General features: G+C 45.4%; 1 protein-coding gene across 2 annotated transcripts in view; it reads right to left on the bottom strand.

Moving 5' to 3' along the window:
* LOC128703337 (uncharacterized) overlaps positions 1-21,649 on the bottom strand; it is a 241,381-nt gene that overhangs the window by 162,146 nt on the left and 57,586 nt on the right. For both annotated transcript variants that reach the window (XM_053797965.2, XM_070092215.1), the window contains exon 2: positions 7,462-7,673. In XM_053797965.2, the coding sequence (XP_053653940.2) occupies positions 7,462-7,673 (212 nt within the window). The remainder of the gene's footprint in view (positions 1-7,461; positions 7,674-21,649) is intronic.

Here is a 21,649-nt window from a genome sequence, read left to right as displayed (position 1 = left end):
TATACCAGCGGGGTCCCACAGGGGCCAGTTCTAAGACCAGTGCTGTTTCTGGTATTTGTGAACGACATGACAGAAGGAATAGACTCCAAAGTGTCCCTGTTTGCAGGTGACGTGAAATTGATGAGAAGAATTCACTCGATCGAAGACCAGGCAGAACTACAAAGGGATCTGGACAGGCTGCAGATCTGGTCCGGCAATTGGCTTCTGGAGTTCAACCACACCAAGTGCAAAGTCATGAAGATTGGGAAAGGGAAAAGTAGACCGCAGATGGAGTACAGTCTAGGGGGCGAGAGACTACAAACCTAAATGAAGGAAAAAGATCTTGGGGTGAGTATAACACCAGGCGCATCTCCTGAAACACACATCAACCAAATAACTGCTGCAGCATATGGGCGTTTAGCAAACCTCAGAACAGCATTCCGACATCTTAATAAGGAATCGTCCAGGACCCTGTACACCGTGTACATTAGGCCCATATTGGAGTATGCGGCACCGAATTGGAACCCACACCTAGCCAAGCACGCAAAGAAACTAAAGAAAGTGCAAAGGTTTGTTACAAGACTAGTCCCAGAGCTAATGGGTATGTTCTACGAGTAGAGGTTAAGGGAAATCGACCTGACGACACTGGAGGACAGGAGAGATAGGGGGGACATGATAACGACATACAAATTACTGAGAGGAATTGACAAGATCGACAAAGACAGGATATTCCAGAGATGGGACACAGCAACAAGGGGACACAGTTGGAAGTTGAAGACACAGACGAATCAGACGGATGTTAGGAAATATTTCTTCAGCCACAGAGTAGACAGGAAGTGGAATAGTTTGGGAAGCGGTGTAGTGGAGGCAGGATCCATACATAGCTTTAAGCAGAAGTATGATAAAGCTCACGGTTCAGGGAGAGTAACCTAGTAGCGACCAAGGAATCGTTCAAGACACTGTACACCGTGTACGTCAGGTGCATACTGGAGTATGCAGAACCTGTTTGGAACCTGCACTTGATCAAGCACGTCAAGAAATTAGAGAAAGTGCAAATGTTTGTGACAAGGTTAGTTCCAGAGTTAAAGGGAATGTCCTATGTAGAAAGGTTAAGGGAAATCGGCCTGACGACACTGGCGGACAGGAGGGTCATGGGAGATGTGATAACAACATATAAAATACTGCACGGAATAGACAAGGTGGACGAAGACAGGATGTTCCAGGGAGATGCAGAAACAAGAGGTCACAATTGGAAGCTGAGTACTTAGATGAGCCAAAGGTATGTTAGGAAGTATTTCTTCAGTCATAGAGTTGTCAGACAGTGGAATAGCATAGAAAGTGACGTACTGGAGGAGGGAACCATACATAGTTTTAAGACGAGGTTTGATAAAGCTCATGGAGCTGGTAGAGAGAGGACCCAGTAGCAACCAGTGGAGAGGCAGGGCCAGGAACTAGGACTCAACCCCTACAACCACAAATAGGTGAGTACACACACATACACTCACACAACCTCAAGGCACCCCTGTTTCAAGTGGTCACTCTATCTCCCTTTTTCCCTCCCCTCCCTTTTCGATCACAATCTTCTCTGTCTCTCTCTGCCACATACACACATATACACAAACACACACATTCTTGCCACATACATACACATACTTGTCATCTCTCCCCCTCTCCCTAACCATCTCTACCCCTTCATTCTGTGGTGCAATTGGGCAACCAAGAATAAGGATGAGAGCCAAGGGTCTTACGGACGAATCTTGGAAGGAGGATTGGGAGGCAGAGCTCAAAAAAAGGAAGGAAGACTGGGGAAGGAAGCTAGACGAGCTTGAAAGGAAGATGGAGGAGAGGTTAGCTGCAGAGAGCAGAAGTGGGAGCAACATTCCACAGTAGCAGAAGCCAAGATACAGAGCTTTGAAGAGGAGCTGAGAAATCTGAAACAGCCTAGAGAAAAGGATAATACAGATGTAGCATCAGGACTACCTACATCAGACACAGACAAAGGGTCAGGAGGGAGCAAGAAAGCTAAACTGTATGCAAAGGTCCTGTCAGACCCATACAGGGCCAAGACAAAGACAGGGACCACACTAGGACCGAATGAGAGGTTAGAAGACATTGAAGGAACTAGAACATATGCAGTTACTCTACCAGACACTTGTGGAGGCCAGGAGCAGGTGAGCAGGAAAGAAAAACCAATGAGCATAAGGGCCACAGGTAGGGAAGGGATTGAAGGAAGGAACGCTCCAGGGGAAAGAACTAAGACACCTCAGAGGACGCAATGGGAGACACAGTGGGAAGTAGAAAGGGAGAGATCAGTTTTTGTCCATGGGCTCCAGGAAGCCAAAGGGGAAACCTATAATGAAAGAAAATGGGAGAATTGGGTGGTTCACAAAGAGAAGGAAACGGCCTCTCAAAGTAATTTTCAAGGCAGAATAAACTCGAACCATGATCCTGCAGGAGAAAGCACAACTGAGAGACAAACTGGAGTTCCAGAGTGTGTACCTCAATTGAGACAGAACAAATGAGGAAAGGATGATACTGAAAGAGAGAGTGCAAAAATGAAAGGAGGAAATATGAGGAATTGACAAAGAAAAGATGAATAACCCAGGCACAGGTGGAAGGGCAAGCACAACCCCCAGAAACACCCACAGAAGGACTCCAACCATGACTCCTCCAAGGCAACTGAACAATCTAAATCAACAATCACACACCGATACCTCTGTCCCCACCCTTCACACCACGAACCCTACCCCTACGGCAACCCACTATGGGAACTCTTCCCCCACCCCAACAAGTCCTTGCCAGGGCTCCTGCTCTCCCAACCACTATACTCCCCCAGGACCACAGTTTCAGTTTTAGTACAGAAGTTGAAGGTTTGATACACAAACGCCAATGGATTAACGAATAAATATGAGGAGTGGTAAGGAAGAATCAATGAGAAGTCCCCAGACATCATAGCAGTTATAGAAACGAAACTCACTGAGACAATAACAGACGCAATCTTCCCACCAGGATATCAGATCATGAGGAAAGATAGAAGGGGCAGAGGGGGAGGAAGGGTTGCACTGCTCATAAAAAACCGATGGAAATACGAGAAAATGGGAGGCATAGACGAGATTGAATAAAGGGACTACATAGTAGGTACACTTCAGTCTGGGGAGCACAAGGTGGTCATTCAAGTGATGTATAATCCACCACAGAACTGCAGGAAGCCGAGAGAGGAATATGAAAAGAGCAACAGAGCAATGGTGGACACACTTGCTGAGGTGGCAAGAAGAGCTCACTCGAGCTCAGCAAATTTGCTGGTTATGGGTGATTTCAACCACAGGGAGATTGGGAAAACCTGGAGCCACATAGGGGTCCCAAAACATGGAGAGCCAAGATGTGGTACTGGAAAACCTCATGCACCAACATGTTAAAGACACTACCATAATGAGAGAGGAGGATGAACCAGCAAGACTGGACCTTTGTGTTCACCCTGGGCAGTTCAGATATTGAGGACGTCACATATGAGATTCCCATAGGAGCTAGTGACCACATGGTTCTGTGCTTTGAATACATAGTAGAATTACAAGTGGAGAGGGTAAGAGGAGTTGAATGGGAAAAGTCAGACTATAAAAGAGGGGACTACATAGGTTTGAGGAACTTCCTGCAGGAGGTTCAGTGGGACAGAGAACTGGTAGGAAAGTCAGTAAATGAAATAATGGAATACGTAACAACAAAATGCAAGGAGGCGGAGGAAAGGTTTATTCCCAAGGGCAACAGAAACAATGGGAAGGCCAGAATGAGCCCCTTGTTTACTCGATAGTGTAAAGAGGCAAAAACTAAGTGCAATAGAGAATGGAAAAAGTGCAGAAGGCATAGAACACATGAAAATAGGGAGATTTACTCGCATAGCCAGGAACGAGTATGCACAGGTAAGGAGGGAGGCCCAGCGACAGTATGAAAATAACATAGCATCGAAAGTCAAGACTGACCCGAAACTGTTGTATAGCCACATCAAGAGGAAGACAACAGCCAAAGACCAGGTGATCAGACTGAGGACAGAAGGTGGGGAACTCACAAGAAACGATGAGGAAGTATGTGAGGAGCTAAACGAGATTTACGGAAGTTTTTAGAGTAGAGACAGGAAGGGCTCTGGGAAGACAGCACAGAGGGAAACATCAACAAGGAATATACCAACAAGTGTTGAATGACATACGAACGACGGTGGAGGAGGTGCAGAAACTGCTAAATGACCTTGATATCTCAAAGGCGATGGGACCGGACATCTCCACGTGGATCCTAAGAGAAGGAACAGAGATGCTGTGCGTGCCCCTAACCACAATCTTCAACACATCCCTTGAAATTGGGCAACTACCTGAGATATGGAAGACAGTAAATGTAGTCCCATTTTTAAGAAAGTTGGCAGAAACGAGGCACTAAACTACAGACCTGTGTCTCTGACGTGTATAGTATGCAAAGTCATGGAGAAGATTATCAGGAAGAGAGTGGTGGAGCACCTGGAACGGAAAAAGATTATAAGTGACAATCAGCATGGATTCATGGAAGGCAAATCCTGTGTCACAAACCTTCTGGAGTTTTATGACAAGGTAACAGAAGTAAGACACAAGAGAGAAGTGTGGGTGGATTGTATTTTTCTGGACTGCAGGAAGGCCTTTGACACAGTTACTCACAAGATATTAGTGCAGAAGCTGGAGGATCAGGCACATATAACAGGGAGGGCACTGCAAATGGATCAGAGAATACCTGACAGGGAGGCGACAACGAGTCATGGTACGTGAAGATGTATCACAGTGGGCACCTGTGACGAGCAGGGTCCCACAGGGGTCAGTTCTAGGACCAGTGCTATTTTTGATATATGTGAAAGACATGATAGACTCTGAAGTGTCCCTGTTTGCAGATGATGTGAAGTTGATGAGAATTAAATCGGATGAGGAGAGGCAGGGCTACAAAGAGACCTGGACAGACTGAATACGTGGTCCAGAAACTGGCTTCTCGCATTCAACCCTGCCAAATGCAAAGTCATGAAGATTGAGGAAGGGCAGAGAAGACCGCAGATAGGGTATAAGCTAGTTGGACAAAGACTACAGACCTCACTCAGGGAGAAAGATCTTGAGGTGACCATAATACCGAGCATGTCTACTGAAGCACATATCAAGCAGATAACTGCTGCAGCATATGGGTGCCTGGCAAACCTGAGAATAGCGTTCCGACACCTTAATAAGGAATCGTTCAAGACAGTGTACACTGTACGTTAGGATCATACTGGAGTATGCAGCACCAGTCTGGAACCCACACCTGGTCAAGCAGGTCAAGAAGTTAAAGTACAAAGGTTTGCAACAAGGCTAGTTCCAGAGATCAGGGGAATGTCGTAAGATGAAAGGTTAAGGGAAATCGGACTTACGACACTGGAGGACAGAAGGGTCAGGGGAGACATGGTAACGACATACAAGATACTGCGGGGAATAGATAAGGTTGACAGAGACAGGATGTTCCAGAGAGGGGACACAGAAACAAGAGGCCACAATTGGAAGCTGAAGACGCAGATGAGTCAAAGGGATGTTAGGAAGCATTTCTTCAGTCACAGAGTCGTCAGGAAGTGAAATAACCTAGCAAGTGACGTAATGGAGGCAGGAACCATACATAGTTTTAAGACGAGGTATGACAAAGCTCAGGAAGCAGAGAGGGAGAGGACCTAGTAGCAATCTGTGAAAAGGCAGGGTCAGGAGCTGAGTCTCGACCCCTGCAACCACAATTAAGGGGAGTACAATTAGGTGAGTATACGCTCACGTCAACTCACACACCCTGACACCCACTCACATACACTCATAAGTTGAATTTGAGTGAGACTTCCACATGATTGAATTGTTATCAAAGCTTTTTACTTGGTTAGAGTTTATTCTGTCAGTGGGTTGGATTTGTGAAGGACCTGCCTAGTATGAGACAACAGGCATATTGCAGTGTTCCTCCTTTCTTATGTTCTTAACACTGCAGCTGGCCTACATGTGAGGCTTAAGCCACTGACCCAACTCAGTCAGGTCCAGGTCACATCCACTTAAGGAAGGAACACGGCATCAGGCCTATTGGCACAATCTAGTCAAGTCCAACTCACTCAAAGTGCATATTGTACTTGGGGCTATCAAGGGGCATAATGAACTTGGTGCTATCAAGGGGCACACTGTACCTCGGGCTTTCAAGATGCATACTGTACCTGGCGCTATCAAGGTGCATACTGTACCTGGAGCTACCAATGTGCATACTGTACCTGGGGCTATCAAGGGGCATACTGTACCTGGGGCTATCAAGGGGCATATTGTTCCTGGGGCTATCAAGGTGCATACTGTACTTGGGGCAGTCAAGGTGCTTACTGTACCTTGAGCTACCAATGTGCATACTGTACCTGGGGCTATCAAGGGGCATACTGTACCTGGGGCTATCAAGGGGCATACTGTACTAAGTGCTATCAAGGGGAAAACTGTACTTAGGGCTATCAAGGTGCATACTGTACCTGGGGCTATCAATGGACATATTGTACCTGGTGCTATCAAGTGGCATACTCAACCTGGGGCTTTCAAGGTGCATACTGTACCTGGAGCTATCAAGGTGCATACTGTACGTGGAACTATCAAGATGCATACTGTACCTGGGGCTATCAAGGTGCATACTGTACCTGGAGCTATCAAGGTGCATACTGTACGTGGAACTATCAAGATGCATACTGTACCTGGGGCTATCAAGGTGCATACTGTACCTGGAGCTATCAAGGTGCATACTGTACGTGGAACTATCAAGATGCATACTGTACCTGGGGCTATCAAGATGCATACTATACCTGGGGCTATCAAGGGGCATACTGTACCTGGGGCTATTTTAAAGTGCATACTGTACCTGGGGCTATCAAGGTGCATACTGTACCTTGGGCTATCAAGGGGCATACTGTACCTCGGGTTATCAAGAGGTATACTGTACCTGGAGCTATCAAGGGGCATACTGTACCTGGAGCTATCAAGGTGCATACTGTACATGGAACTATTAAGATGCATACTGTACCTGGGGCTATCAAAGTGCATACTGAACCTAGGGCTATCAAGGATCATACTGTACCTAGGGTTATCAAGAGGTATACTGTACCTGGAGCTATCAAGGGGCATACTGTACCTGGAGCTATCAAGGGGCATACTGTACCCGGGGCTATCAAGGTGCATACTGTACCTGGGATTATCAAGGGGAAAACTGTACCTGAGGCTATCAAGGGGCATACTGTACCTGGAGCTATCAAGGGGCATACTGTACCCGGGGCTATCAAGGTGCATACTGTACCTGGCATTATCAAGGGGCATACTGTAACTGATGCTATCAAGGGGCATACTGTACCTGGAGCTATCAAGGGGCATACTGTACCTGGGGCTATCAAGGTGCATACTGTACCTGGCATTATCAAGGGGCATACTGTAACTGAGGCTATCAAGGGGCATACTGTACCTGGAGCTATCATGGGGCATACTGGAGGAGAAAGGATGAGACGATAGAGCACTTGTTGAAAGTTTCACTGACTGCCGGAAGTGGCTGTCCCACTGCGCTAAGTGGCTGTCCCACTGCACGAAGTGGTTGTCCCATTGCTTGAGGCGGCTGCCCCACTGCCTCCAGAACTGACCACCCAACATGGGTCTTCGTACATGAAGCAGCGATGACATCTGTAAATTTGCTTTCTGTCAGTATAAATTGTTCACATTTTGATAAAATCAAGAACACTTGTCCAATACTGTCAACAAATTAATTGCGGAAAAAGACACTTATGTACAGTTCAGGACATTTATTAAAGGAAACGTTTCGCCACGAGTGGCTTCTTCAGTCCTAATACAGAGAAAACTAAGAAAACATTTATATATATAGTGGCAGGAGTCAGGTGAGGTGACGCGTGAGTAGAGGTGGTAGTAGTAGTAGTAGTAGTAGTAGTAGTAATAGTAGTAGTAATGGAACTAAGGAGGTGAGGCAAGAGAGGGACCTGCTGGCATCAAGTAACACCAGTTCCCAGGATGGGTAATATCCTCTTGCTTAGTAATTTTGAAATACTGAAACTACCGGATTTTTGCTTTATAGTGTTACTGACAGAAATTAGTGCAGCTCCAATGCATTTTCTCCGTCTTAAGCCGTCTTCTTTAATAACTAGTTCAGCTTCAATGAATTTCATGAGGTGTCCAACATCGTCTCTATGTTGAACACATGCGTTTTTGCGGACACTCCCGAGCTTCAGAACCTTGCATTTATCTACATTGAACTGCATCTGCCACTTTTCTGACCAAGAGTAGAGTTTGTCTAAATCCTCCTGAAGTTCCCTAACATCTACGTTTGAATCAATTATCCTACCTATCTTCGTGTCATCGGCGAATTTGCTCATATCACTAGTAATTCCTTCATCAAGATCATTGATATATATTATAAACAACAACGGGCCCAAGACTGATCCCTGTGGAACGCCACTTGTTACAGATCCCCACTCGGATTTAACCCCATTTATGGACACTCTCTGCTTCCTGTCTGTGAGCCATGATTCGATCCACGAGAGCACTCTTCCCCCAATGCCATGAGCTGCTACTTTCTTCAACAGTCTTTGGTGCGGAACTCTATCAAATGCCTTACTAAAATCTAAGTAAATAATATCAAATTGTTTATCGTGGTCAACAGCCTCAAAAGCTTTACTGAAGAAAGTTAATAAATTAGTTAGGCAAGACCGGCCTCTTGTGAATCCATGCTGAGTATCATTAATCAAGCTATGCTTGTCGAGATGGCTTCTTATAATCTTAGCTATAATTGACTCTAGTAATTTGCCTACAACTGAGGTCAGGCTTATTGGGCGGTAATTTGACGGTAACGACTTGTCCCCTGTTTTAAAAATAGGAATTACATTAGCCATCTTCCACATATCAGACACTACACCTGTTTGAAGAGATAAATTAAAAATATTAGATAATGGTTCACAGACTTCCATTTTGCATTCCTTTAGAACCCTTGAAAAAAACTCATCAGGACCCGGTGACTTATTTTGCTTCAGTCAGTCTATCTGCTTCACAACCATTTCACTAGTGATTGTGATGTTACATAATTTATCTTCTTCTGATTCACTATAAAAATTAATTACCGGAATATTATTAGTGTCTTCCTGTGTAAAAACCGAGAGAAAATAATTATTTAAAATCGAGCACATTTCATTCTCTTTGTCAGTAAAATGCCCATAGTTATTTTTAAGGGGACCTATCTTATCTCTGACTTTTGTTCTATATACCTGGAAAAAACTTTTTGGGTTAGTTTTAGAATCCCTAGCAACTTTAATTTCATAGTCCCTTTTAGCTTTTCTTATCCCCTTTTTAATGTCCCTCTTAATGTCAATATACTGATTCATAAGATGACCCTCGCCTCTTTTGATACGCCTATAAATTCCTTTCTTATGCCCTAGTAGATATTTCAGCCTATTATTCATCCATTTTGGGTCATTTCTATTTGATCTAATTTCCTTATAAGGGATAAACGTTCTTTGAGCAGCATGTATTGTGTTCAGACAACTGTCATATTGATAGCTCTCTTCGTTACCCCAGTCAACAGATGATAAGTATTCTCTAAGCCCATCGTAATCTGCTAAGCGAAAATTTGGGACTGTTACTGAGTTATCCCTACTATCATACTTCCATTCAATTCTAAATGTAATTGATTTGTGGTCGCTAGCACCCAGTTCCTCTGAAACTTCTTAATTATTAACAAGGGATTCATTGTTTGTCAGAACTAAGTCAAGCAGGTTATTACCCCTTGTAGGTTCTGTTACAAACTGCTTCAAAAAACAATCCTGAACTACTTCTAAGAAGTCGTATGATTCTAAATTCCAAGTCAAGAAATTCCAATCAATATGACTAAAGTTAAAATCTCCTAGAATTACTACATTATCGTGCCTTGTTGCCCTAACAATTTCCTCCCATAGTAGTCTCCCCTGGTCCCTATCTAAATTTGGGGGACGGTATATCACACCTAAAATTAATTTTTCATGCCCCTCTGAAAATTCTATCCAAACAGACTCTGTATGTGTTACTTCAGACTAAATACCCGTTTTTATGCAACAGTTCAAGCGATCTCGGACATACAATGCCACCCCACCCCCCTTCCCGATACTTCTATCTACTTGGAACAATTTAAAACCCTGAATGTGACATTCTGCAGGCATGTCCCGACTTTTTGAATTAAACCACGTCTCAGTAATGGCAAATATATCTATGTTACCTGCACTAGCAACTAGTCTCAACTCGTCCATCTTATTCCTAGTACTGCGACTATTTGTGTAATAAATATTTAAAGACCCTCCTCTCTCTTTACCCTTCCTGCTCCTTTCTGTTATTCCACTAAACCTATTACTGTCCTTGTCAATTAGTGCCACTGGCTTTCCAATATCCACCTCATTTTGCCTATTACTAGTTCTCCTAGTACTCATATTACTACCTTGTGACTTCACAGTTTTCCCGCCAAAACCCATACCACTAACTATTCCTAGTTTAAAGACCTAACAGCTCCCTCCACTGCGTTGGCCAGTGCTCCCACCCCACACCTAAATAAGTGAACCCCATCCCTGGCATACGTGTCATTTCTGCCATAGAAGAGATCCCAGTTGTCAATGAATGTTACCGCATTTTCCTTACAGTATTTGTCCAGCCAGCAATTGACACCAATTGCTCTGGACAACCATTCATTTCCAACTCCTCTCCTTGGCAAAATGCCACATATGACAGGTTTCCCACCCTTCCTCCTAATTATCTCTATTGCTGACATATACCTGCTAATCAGGTCCCCACTCCTACGTCTGCCAACATCGTTGCCTCCAACACTGAGACAGATAATAGGATTGCTCCCATTACCTCTCATGATGTCATCCAGACGGCTAACAATATCCTTCGTCCCAGCCCCAGGAAAACACACTCTCTGCCTCCTACTCCTATCCTTCAAGCAGAATGCCCTATCCATGTACCTAATCTGGCTATCCCCAACAACAACAATGTTTTTACCTTCCTTGGCGTCGTCCGTCGTGATGCTCCGAGTAGTCGACTCACATTCACCAGGTAGCATTACACCACTTGTAGAATTCGTCAAGACGTTCTCGATGGTCTTCGTTGGGGCTTCTGGGGATGTCTTACTCACGTCTGCCAATGCTTCTTTGGTGCTCGTTGTGGCATTCCCAGTAGAACACTCACATTCGTCAGGTAGCACCGAGAATGGGTTGGAAGTTTCCACGGTAGTCTTTGGTTTCTCGTTGTTTCTGCCTCTCCAACCGTTTTCTTGATCTTCAGCTTGGTTCCATGTTGCCTGGCCACTGACCAAGCTCCCCTCTTAACCTGGGGACTCACAACAGAAGGATTACTACTAATCCTCTTGTTCTCCTCCGTTAATCGCCGTATCTCCATCTTAGCAACTCTGAGCTCTTCTCTCAGCTGCTGGTAAAGTTGCTCAAGAGAGGGCATCCTGGTTCAGATTCACAGAGAGCACACAAACAGGTCTTCACAGAGCTAAGTACACGTCACCACGTGTACCAGCAATATAATACTTCTTTCCTCTTGTTTCTTAGAGCCACGGAAAGCAGTTCACTTAGAATTTCCACAATGTAAACTTACTCTTATTTCTTTGATCTTAATTTGGTTAGTTAGGAGATTATCATAAATCACCCAAGTACTGATTATTTCATATAGCTTGTGGAAAATAGTTTAATCTTCCGAAGCTATAGTGCCTAATATGTGTTTAATGTGTCGATATGGGTCAAAAATGTATTTGAAAATGGACTAGAACCAACAGGGAAGCTCTGCGCCTGCGCTGATGGGCAGCATGAGACCAGGAAATTGGCATTCACGGTGGCCTAAGTTAATATAGGCCTCACTTCATAATAGGAAGTGTCGTAACTGTTCCTGGCGAAGAGTGAGGGAATGTGATTGATGGGACCGCTGTAATAAGTGGTAAAATTAGTGAATAATGGTAGGACCTGTGGTGACTAGTGCGACGCCATGGAGTGTGTCCAGGGGAAAATACCCATGATTTAATCATCACTCATCGGTCTCAGATCTTAATAAAGTGACCTCTAATGTGCATAATAATTATGAGACATTAAACCGTCTTGTGAATTGTAATGTAATCAGTGACAATAACACTAAATTAAGGAATCGTTGAAGCGATATGAGCTGCCATTCCCAGAGTGAGTGTGCACATGTTTACCTCATTGTTCCTGTCCCGAGGATAGTGAAGTTTTTATGGAGTCACGACTTCTAAACCGGGACAAACCAACGAATACCTCGTCCTGCTGGAATAAGAACTGTGTCGGTGTAGCAGGACATCGAAATGAGATGTTGAATGGAGGAAATAAGGAGCATCAATCCCCCACAGTTAAGTAACCCTTCTAGTTATATCAGACTGATACTGTCCAGTTAGGTATGTTGTAATTGGATAGGTTATGGGTGATCCAGCTACATCAAGTGACCAGAGAATATCTGGTAAGTGGTGAGATTATGTACAAGTGTTTTTCCTTGATGGATACATATATCCATGTGTAACCTACCCCCCCCCTTCGTTCAGTTAAACTAATATAATCTATACAGTCCACAATTAATTAGTAGCGACGTACTTGTGGGTGCTATCCAATTTATACTGGTCTCGGATAGATATGGATAAGATTGTGAGGTCAAAGGAACCACCTGCAGTGATCAGAAGTGGTTAAGTTTTCTCACATATCTACACGGGGTGACTACGGTAAACAATATGGCTGTTGTCTCCCAATGAGATTACTCGTACGCATGTAATGTTGAGGTACATACAGGTAAACCCCATAAAATTTTCCATATAGCTTATAAAAAGTAATTGTTTCGTTTATCATAGAATTAGTGACCCATTCAGGACTAATACATTACAGTACTTCGCTACAACAACAACAACAACAACAACAACAACAACAATAATAATAATAATAATAATAATAATAATAATAATAATAATAATAATAATAATAACAACAACAACAACAACAACATAGGACAACGAGTTAATATCAGAAAATTTGAGTTAGTCATCGCATATCCACTCATTTTTATATATGAGCCACTTTCCCATGACCTTGGCTGGTGAAGGTGTCTTAAGCATGTAAATTTTTTGACTCTCGCTATCATTTTAGTTTGAACAACTGTGATATATAAACTCTGATAACGACGAGTTTGAGATATTGCTCCATATACGTGTCAAACTTGTCTTTATTATTATATTGTAGAGGTTTATATATTTTTTTCTCTCAAAACTCATTTCTCTTTTAAATTAGATGTCAGTAGCACAACCTTACGTCTGTGCTATTATGTAACCAGACGTATTTCCTCGAAGATTTTCCTTGCTCACCGAACATTATTTCTATTAACATAACGTCCTTTAGCAGGTGTTTTTAAACGAAAAAGCAGTAAAAATAGTTTCAAAAACTAGCTTGGCTGGGTGCGTCATTCTTGTGGGATTGTGTGGTCCTGTGGGTTAGAACATCATGGGTGCGTCATTCTTGTGGGATTGTGTGGTACTGTGGGTTAGAACATCATGGATGCGTCATTCTTGTGGGATTGTGTGGTGCTGTGGGTTAGAGCATCATGGGTGCGTCATTCTTGTGGGATTGAGTAGTCCTGTGGGTTAGAGCATCATGGGTCCGTCATTCTTCTGGGATTGTGTAGTCCTGTGGGTTAGAGCATCATGGGTCCGTCATTCTTGTGGGATTGTGTGGTGCTGTGTGTTAGAGCATCATGGGTCCGTCATTCTTGTGGGATTGTGTAGTCCTGTGGGTTAGAACATCATGGGTCCGTCATTCTTGTGGGATTGTGTGGTCCTGTGGGTTAGAACATCATGGGTCCGTCATTCTTGTGGGATTGTGTGGTCCTGTGGGTTAGAGCATCATGGGTCCGTCATTCTTGTGGGATTGTGTGGTCCTGTGGGTTAGAACATCAAGGGTCCATCATTCTTGTGGGATTGTGCAGTCCTGTGGGTTAGAACATCATGGGTGCGTCATTCTTGTGAGATTGTGCAGTCCTGTGGGTTAGAGCATCATGGGTCCGTCATTCTTGTGAGATTGTGCAGTCCTGTGGGTTAGAGCATCATGGGTCCGTCATTCTTGTGGGATTGTGTGGTCCTGTGGTTTAGAACATCATGGGTCCTTCATTCTTTTGAGATTGTGCAGTCCTGTGGGTTAGAGCATCATGGGTCCGTCATTCTTGTGGGATTGTGTGGTCCTGTGGGTTAGAGCATCATGGGTCCGTCATTCTTGTGGGATTGTGTAGTCCTGTGGGTTAGAGCATCATGGGTCCATCATTCTTGTGAGATAGTGTAGTCCTGTGGGTTAGAACATCAAGGGTCCATCATTCTTGTGGGATTGTGTTTTCCTGTCATTCTAGTGGGATTGAGTAGTCCAGTGGGTTAGAGCATCATGGGTCCGTCATTCTTGTGGGATTGTCTAGTCCTGTGGGTTAGTGCATCATGGGTCCGTCATTCTTGTGGGATTGTGTAGTCCTGTGGGTTAGAGCATAATGGGTCCGTCATTCTTGTGGAATTGTGTAGTCCTGTGGGTCAGAGCATCATGGGTGCGTCATTCTTGTGGGATTGTGTAGTCCTGTGGGTTAGAAAATCATGGGTGCGTCATTCTTGTATCATTGTGTAGTCCTGTGGGTTAGAGCATCATGGGTCCGTCATTCTTGTGGGATTGTGTGGTCCTGTGGGTTAGAGCATCATGGGTCCGTCATTCTTGTGGGATTGTGTAGTCCTGTGGGTAAGAACATTAAGGGTGCATCATTCTTGTGGGATCGTGTGGTCCTGTGGGTTAGAGCATCATGGGTCCGTCATTCTTGTGGGATTGTGTGGTCCTGTAGGTTTGAGCATGATGGGTCCGTCATTCTTGTGGGATTGTGTAGTCCTGTGGGTTAGAACATCATCGGTGCGTCATTCTTGTGGGATTTTGTGGTCCTGTGGGTTAGAACATCATGGGTGCGTCATTCTTGTGGGATTGTGTGGTCCTGTGGGTTAGAACATCATGGGTGCGTCATTCTTGTGGGATTGTGTAGTTCTGTGGGTTAGAACATCATGGGACCGTCATTCTTGTTTGATTGTGAAGTCCTGTGGGTTAGAACATCATGGGTCCGTCATTCTTGTGGGATTGTGTAGTCCTGTGGGTTAGAGCATCATGGGTCCGTCATTCTTGTGGGATTGTGTAGTCCTGTGGGTTAGAACATCATGGGTGCATCATTCTTGTGGGATAGTGTAGTCCTGTGGGTTAGAGCATCATGGGTGCGTCATTCTTGTTGGATTGTGAAGTCCTGTGGGTTAGAGCATGATGGGTGCGTCATTCTTGTGTGATTGTGTAGTCCTGAGGGTTAGAACATCACGGGTCCGTAATCCTTGTGGGATTGTGTAGTCCTGTGGGTTAGAACATCACGGGTCCGTAATCCTTGAGGGATTGTGTAATCCTGTGATTTAGAACATCATGGGTCCGTCATTCTTGTGGGATTGTGTAGTCCTGTGGGTTAGAGCATCATGGGTCCGTCATTCTTGTGGGATTGTGTAGTCCTGTGGGTTGGAACATCATGGGTGCGTCATTCTTGAGGGATTGTGTAGTCCTGTGGGATAAAGCATCATGGGTGCGTCATTCTTTTGGGATTGTGTAGTCCTGTGGGTTAGAGCATCATGGGTGCGTCATTCTTGTGTGATTGTGTAGTCCTGTGGGTTAGAACATGAAGGGTCCGTCATTCTCTTGGGATTGTGTAGTCCTGTGGATTAGAGCATCATGGGTGCGTCATTCTTGTGGGATTGTGTATTCCTGTGGGTTAGAACATCATTTGTCCGTCATTCTTGTGGGATTGTGTAATCCTGTGGGTTAGAACATCATGGGTCCGTCATTCTTGTGGGATTGTGTAGTCCTGTGGGTTAGAGCATCATGGGTCCGTCATTCTTGTGGGATTGTGTAGTCCTGTGGGTTAGAACATCATGGGTGCGTCATTCTTGAGGGATTCTGTAGTCCTGTGGAATAGAGCATCATGGGTGCGTCATTCTTTTGGGATTGTGTAGTCCTGTGGGTTAGAGCATCATGGGTGCGTCATTCTAGTGTGATTGTGAAGTCCTGTGGGTTAGAACATCATGGGTCCGCCATTCTTGTGGGATTGTGTAGTCCTGTGGGTTAGAGCATCATGGGTCCGTCATTCTTGTGGGATTGTGTAGTCCTGTGGGTTAGAACATCATTAGTCCGTCATTCTTGTGGGATTGTGTAGTCCAGTTGGTTAGAGCATCATGGGTCTGTCATTCTTGTGGGATTGTGTAGTGCTGTGGGTTAGAGCATCAAGGGTCTGTCATTCTTGTGGGATTTTGTAGTCCTGTGGGTTAGAGCATCATGGGTGCGTCATTCTTGTGTGACTGTGTAGTCCTGTGGGTTAGAGCATCACGGGTGCGTCATTCTTGTGGGATTGTGTAGTCCTGTGGGTTAGAGCATCATGGGTGCGTCACTCTTGTGTGATTGTGTAGTCCTGTGGGATAGAGCATGATGGGTCCGTCATTCTTGTGTGATTGTGTAGTCGTGTGGGTTAGAGCATCATGGGTCCGTCATTCTTGTGGGATTGTGTAGTCCTGTGGGTTAGAGCATCATTGGTGCGTCATTCTTGTGGGATTGTATGGTCCTGTGGGTTAGAGCATCATGGGTCCGTCATTCTTGTGGGATTGTGTAGTCCTGTGGTTTAGAGCATCATGGGTGCATCATTCTTGTGTGATTGTGTAGTCCTGTGGGTTAGAGCATCATGGGTCCGTCATTCATCTGGGATTGTGTAGTCCTGTGGGTTAGAGCATCATGGGTGCGTCATTCTTGTGGGATTGTGTGGCCCTGTGGGTTAGAGCATCATGAGTCCGTCATTCTTGTGGGATTGTGAGGTCCTGTGGGTTAGAGCATAATGGGTCCGTCATTCTTGTGGAATTGTGTGGTCCTGTGGGTTAGAGCATCATGGGTGCATCATTCTTGTGTGATTGTGTGGTCTTGTGGGTTAGAGCATCATGGGTGCATCATTCTTGTGTGATTGTGTGGTCCTGTGGGTTAGAGCATCATGGGTTAATCATTCTTGTGTGATTGTGTGGTCCTGAGGGTTAGAGCATCATGGGTGCGTCATACTTGTGTGATTGTGTAGTCCTGTGGGTTAGAGCATCATAGGTGCATCATTCTTGTGGGATTGTGTGGTCCTGTGGGTTAGAGCATCATGGGTCCGTCATTCTTGTGGGATTGTGTGGTCCTGTGGGATAGAGCATCATGGGTCCATCATACTTGTGGGATTTTGTAGTCCTGTGGGTTAGAGCATCATGGGTCCGTCATTCTTGTGGGATTGTGTAGTCCTGTGGCTTAGAGCATCATTGGTCCGTCATTCTTGTGGGATTGTGTGGTCCTGTGGGTTAGAGCATCATGGGTGCATCATTCTTGTGTGATTGTGTGGTCTTGTGGGTTAGAGCATCATTGGTGCATCATTCTTGTGAAATTGTGTGGTCCTGTGGGTTAGAGCATCATGGGTGCATCATTCTTGTGTGATTGTGTGGTCCTGTGGGTTAGAGCATCATGGGTGCATCATTCTTGTGTGATTGAGTGGTCCTGTGGGTTAGAGCATCATGGGTGCATCATTCTTGTGTGATTGTGTAGTCCTGTGGGTTAGAGAATTATGGGTCCGTCATTCTTGTGGGATTGTGTAGTCCTGTGGGTAAGAACATTAAGGGTGCATCATTCTTGTGGGATTGTGTGGTCCTGTGGGTTAGAGCATAATGGGCCCGTCATTCTTGTGGGATTGTGTGGTCCTGTAGGTTTGAGCATGATGGGTCCGTCATTCTTGTGGGATTGTGTAGTCCTGTGGGTTAGAACATCATGGGTGCGTCATTCTTGTGGGATTTTGTGGTCCTGTGGGTTAGAACATCATGGGTGCGTCATTCTTGTGGGATTGTGTGGTCCTGTGGGTTAGAACATCATGGGTGCGTCATTCTTGTGGGACTGTGTAGTTCTGTGGGTTAGAACATCATGGGTGCATCATTCTTGTGGGATTGTGTAGTTCTGTGGGTTAGAACATCATGGGACCGTCATTCTTGTGGGATTGTGAAGTCCTGTGGGTTAGAACATCATGGGTCCGTCATTCTTGTGGGATTGTGTAGTTCTGTGGGTTAGAACATCATGGGACCGTCATTCTTGTGGGATTGTGAAGTCCTGTGGGTTAGAACATCATGGGTCTGTCATTCTTGTGGGATTGTGTAGTCCTGTGGGTTAGAGCATCATGGGTCCGTCATTCTTGTGGGATTGTGTAGTCCTGTGGGTTAGAACATCATGGGTGCGTCATTCTTGTGGGATAGTGTAGTCCTGTGGGTTAGAGCATCATGGGTGCGTCATTCTTGTTGGATTGTGAAGTCCTGTGGGTTAGAGCATCATGGGTGCGTCATTCTTGTGTGATTGTGTAGTCCTGTGGGTTAGAACATCACGGGTCCGTAATCCTTGTGGGATTGTGTAGTCCTGTGGGTTAGAACATCACGGGTCCGTAATCCTTGAGGGATTGTGTAATCCTGTGATTTAGAACATCATGGGTCCGTCATTCCTGTGGGATTGTGCAGTCCTGTGGGTTAGAGCATCATGGGTGCGTCACTCTTGTGTGATTGTGTAGTCCTGTGGGTTAGAGCATGATGGGTCCGTCATTCTTGTGTGATTGTGTAGTCCTGTGGGTTAGAGCATCATGGGTCCGTCATTCTTGTGGGATTGTGTAGTCCTGTGGGTTAGAGCATCATTGGTGCGTCATTCTTGTGGGATTGTGTGGTCCTGTGGGTTAAAGCATCATGGGTCCGTCATTCTTGTGGGATTGTGTAGTCCTGTGGTTTAGAGCATCATGGGTGCATCATTCTTGTGTGATTGTGTGGTCCTGTGGGTTAGAGCATCATGGGTCCATCATTCATCTGGGATTGAGTAGTCCTGTGGGTTAGAGCATCATGGGTCCGTCATTCTTGTGGGATTGTGTAGTCCTGTGGGTTAGAGCATCATGGGTCCGTCATTCTTGTGGGATTGTGTGGTCCTGTGGGTTAGAGCATCATGGGTGCATCATTCTTGTGTGATTGTGTGGTCTTGTGGGTTAGAGCATCATGGGTGCATCATTCTTGTGTGATTGTGTGGTCCTGTGGGTTAGAGCATCATGTGTTAATCATTCTTGTGTGATTGTGGGGTCCTGAAAGTTAGAGCATCATGGGTGCGTCATACTTGTGTGATTGTGTAGTCCTGTGGGTTAGAGCATCATAGGTGCATCATTCTTGTGGGATTGTGTGGTCCTGTGGGTTAGAGCATCATGGGTCTGTCATTCTTGTGGGATTGTGTGGTCCTGTGGGATAGAGCATCATGGGTCCATCATACTTGTGGGATTTTGTAGTCCTGTGGGTTAGAGCATCATGGGTCCGTCATTCTTGTGGGATTGTGTAGTCCTTTGGCTTAGAGCATCATTGGTCCGTCGTTCTTGTGGGATTGTGTGGTCCTGTGGGTTAGAGCATCATGGGTGCATCATTCTTGTGTGATTGTGTGATCTTGTGGGTTAGAGCATCATGGGTGCATCATTCTTGTGAAATTGTGTGGTCCTGTGGGTTAGAGTATCATGGGTGCATCATTCTTGTGTGATTGTGTGGTCCTGTGGGTTAGAGCATCATGGGTGCATCATTCTTGTGTGATTGCGTAGTCCTGTGGGTTAGAGCATCATGGGGGCATCATTCTTGTGTGATTGTGTAGTCCTGTGGGTTAGAGCATCATGGGTCCGTCATTCTTGTGGGATTGTGTAGTCTTGAGGGTTAGAGCATCATGGGTCCGTCATTCTTGTGGGATTGTGTAGTCCTGTGGGTTAGAGCATCATGGGTCCGTCTCTCTTGTGGGATTGTGTGGTCCTGAGGGTTAGAGCATCATGGGTGCGTCATTCATGTGTGATTGTGTGGTCCTGTGGGTTAGAGGATCATGGGTGCATCATTCTTGTGTGATTGTTTGGTCCTGTGGGTTAGAGCATCATGGGTCCGTCATTCTTGTGGGATTGAGTGGTCGTCTGGGTTAGAGCATCATGGGTGCGTCATTCTTGTGGGATTGTGTAGTGCTGTGGGTTAGAGCATCATGGGTGCGTCATTCATGTGGGATTGTGCAGTCCTGTGGGTTAGAGCATCATGGGTCCGTTATTCTTGAGGGATTGAGTAGTCCTGTGGGTTAGAGTTTCATGGGTGCGTCATTCTTTTGGGATTGTGTAGTCCTGTGGGTTAGAACTTCATGGGTGCGTCATTCTTGTGGGATTGTGTAGTCCTGTGGGTTAGAGCATCATGGGTGCATCATTCATGTGGGATTTTGTAGTCCTGTGGATTAGAGCATCATGGGTCCGTCATTCTTGTGTGATTGTGTGGTCCTGTGGGTTAGAGCATCATGGGTGCGTCATTCTTGTGGGATTGTGTAGTCCTGTGGGTTAGAGCATCATGGGTCCGTCATTCTTGTGGGATTGTGTAGTCCTGTGGGTTAGAGCATCATGGGTCCGTCTCTCTTGTGGGATTATGTGGTCCTGAGGGTTAGAGCATCATGGGTCGGTCATTCTTGTGGGATTGTGTGGTCCTGTGGGTTAGAGCATCATGGGTGCGTCATTCTTGTGTGATTGTGTGGTCCTGTGGGTTAGAGCATCATGGGAGCGTCATTCTTGTGTGATTGTGTGGTCCTGTGGGTTAGAGCATCATGGGAGCGTCATTCTTGTGTGATTGTGTGGTCCTGTGGGTTAGAGCATCATGGGTGCATCATTCTTGTGTGATTGTGGGGTCCTGTGGGTTAGAGCATCATGGGTGCGTCATTCTTGTGTGATTGTGTGGTCCTGTGGGTTAGAGCATCATGGGTGCATCATTCTTGTGGGATTGTGTGGTCCTCTGGGTTAGAGCATCATGGGTGCATCATTCTTGTGGGATTGTGTAGTCCTGTGGGTTAGAGCATCATGGGTGCGTCATTCATGTGGGATTGTGTAGTCCTGTGGGTTAGAGCATCATGGGTCCGTCATTCTTGTGGGATTGAGTAGTCCTGTGGGTTAGAGCGTCATGGGTGCGTCATTCTTTTGGGATTGCGTAGTCCTGTGGGATAGAGCGTCATGGGTGCGTCATTCTTTTGGGATTGTGAAGTCCTGTGGGTTACAACATCATGGGTCCGTCATTCTTGTGGGATTGTGTAGTCCTGTGGGTTAGAGCATCATTGGTGCGTCATTCTTGAGGGATTGTGTAGTCCTGTGGGTTACAACATCATGGGTCCGTCATTCTTGTGGGATTGTGTAGTCCTGTGGGTTAGAGCATCATGGGTCCGTCATTCTTGTGGGATTGTGTAGTCCTGTGGGTTAGAACATCATGAGACCGTCATTCTTGTGGGATTGTGTAATCCAGTTGGTTAGAGCATCATCGGTGCATCATTCTTGTGGGATTGTGTAGTCCTGTGGGTTAGAGCATCATGGGTGCGTCATTCTTGTGGGATTGTGTAGTCCTGTGGGTTAGAACATCATGAGACCATCATTCTTGTGGGATTGTGTAGTCCTGTGGGTTAGAGCATCATGGGTGCGTCATTCTTGTGGGATTGTGTAGTCCTGTGGGTTAGAGCATCATGGGT

This window comes from Cherax quadricarinatus, chromosome 38, assembly GCF_038502225.1.
Source record: "Cherax quadricarinatus isolate ZL_2023a chromosome 38, ASM3850222v1, whole genome shotgun sequence".
Taxonomy (NCBI): domain Eukaryota; kingdom Metazoa; phylum Arthropoda; class Malacostraca; order Decapoda; family Parastacidae; genus Cherax; species Cherax quadricarinatus.
The sequence above is the reverse complement of the archived record's forward strand: the minus strand, read 5'-3'. Positions and strand labels throughout refer to the sequence as shown.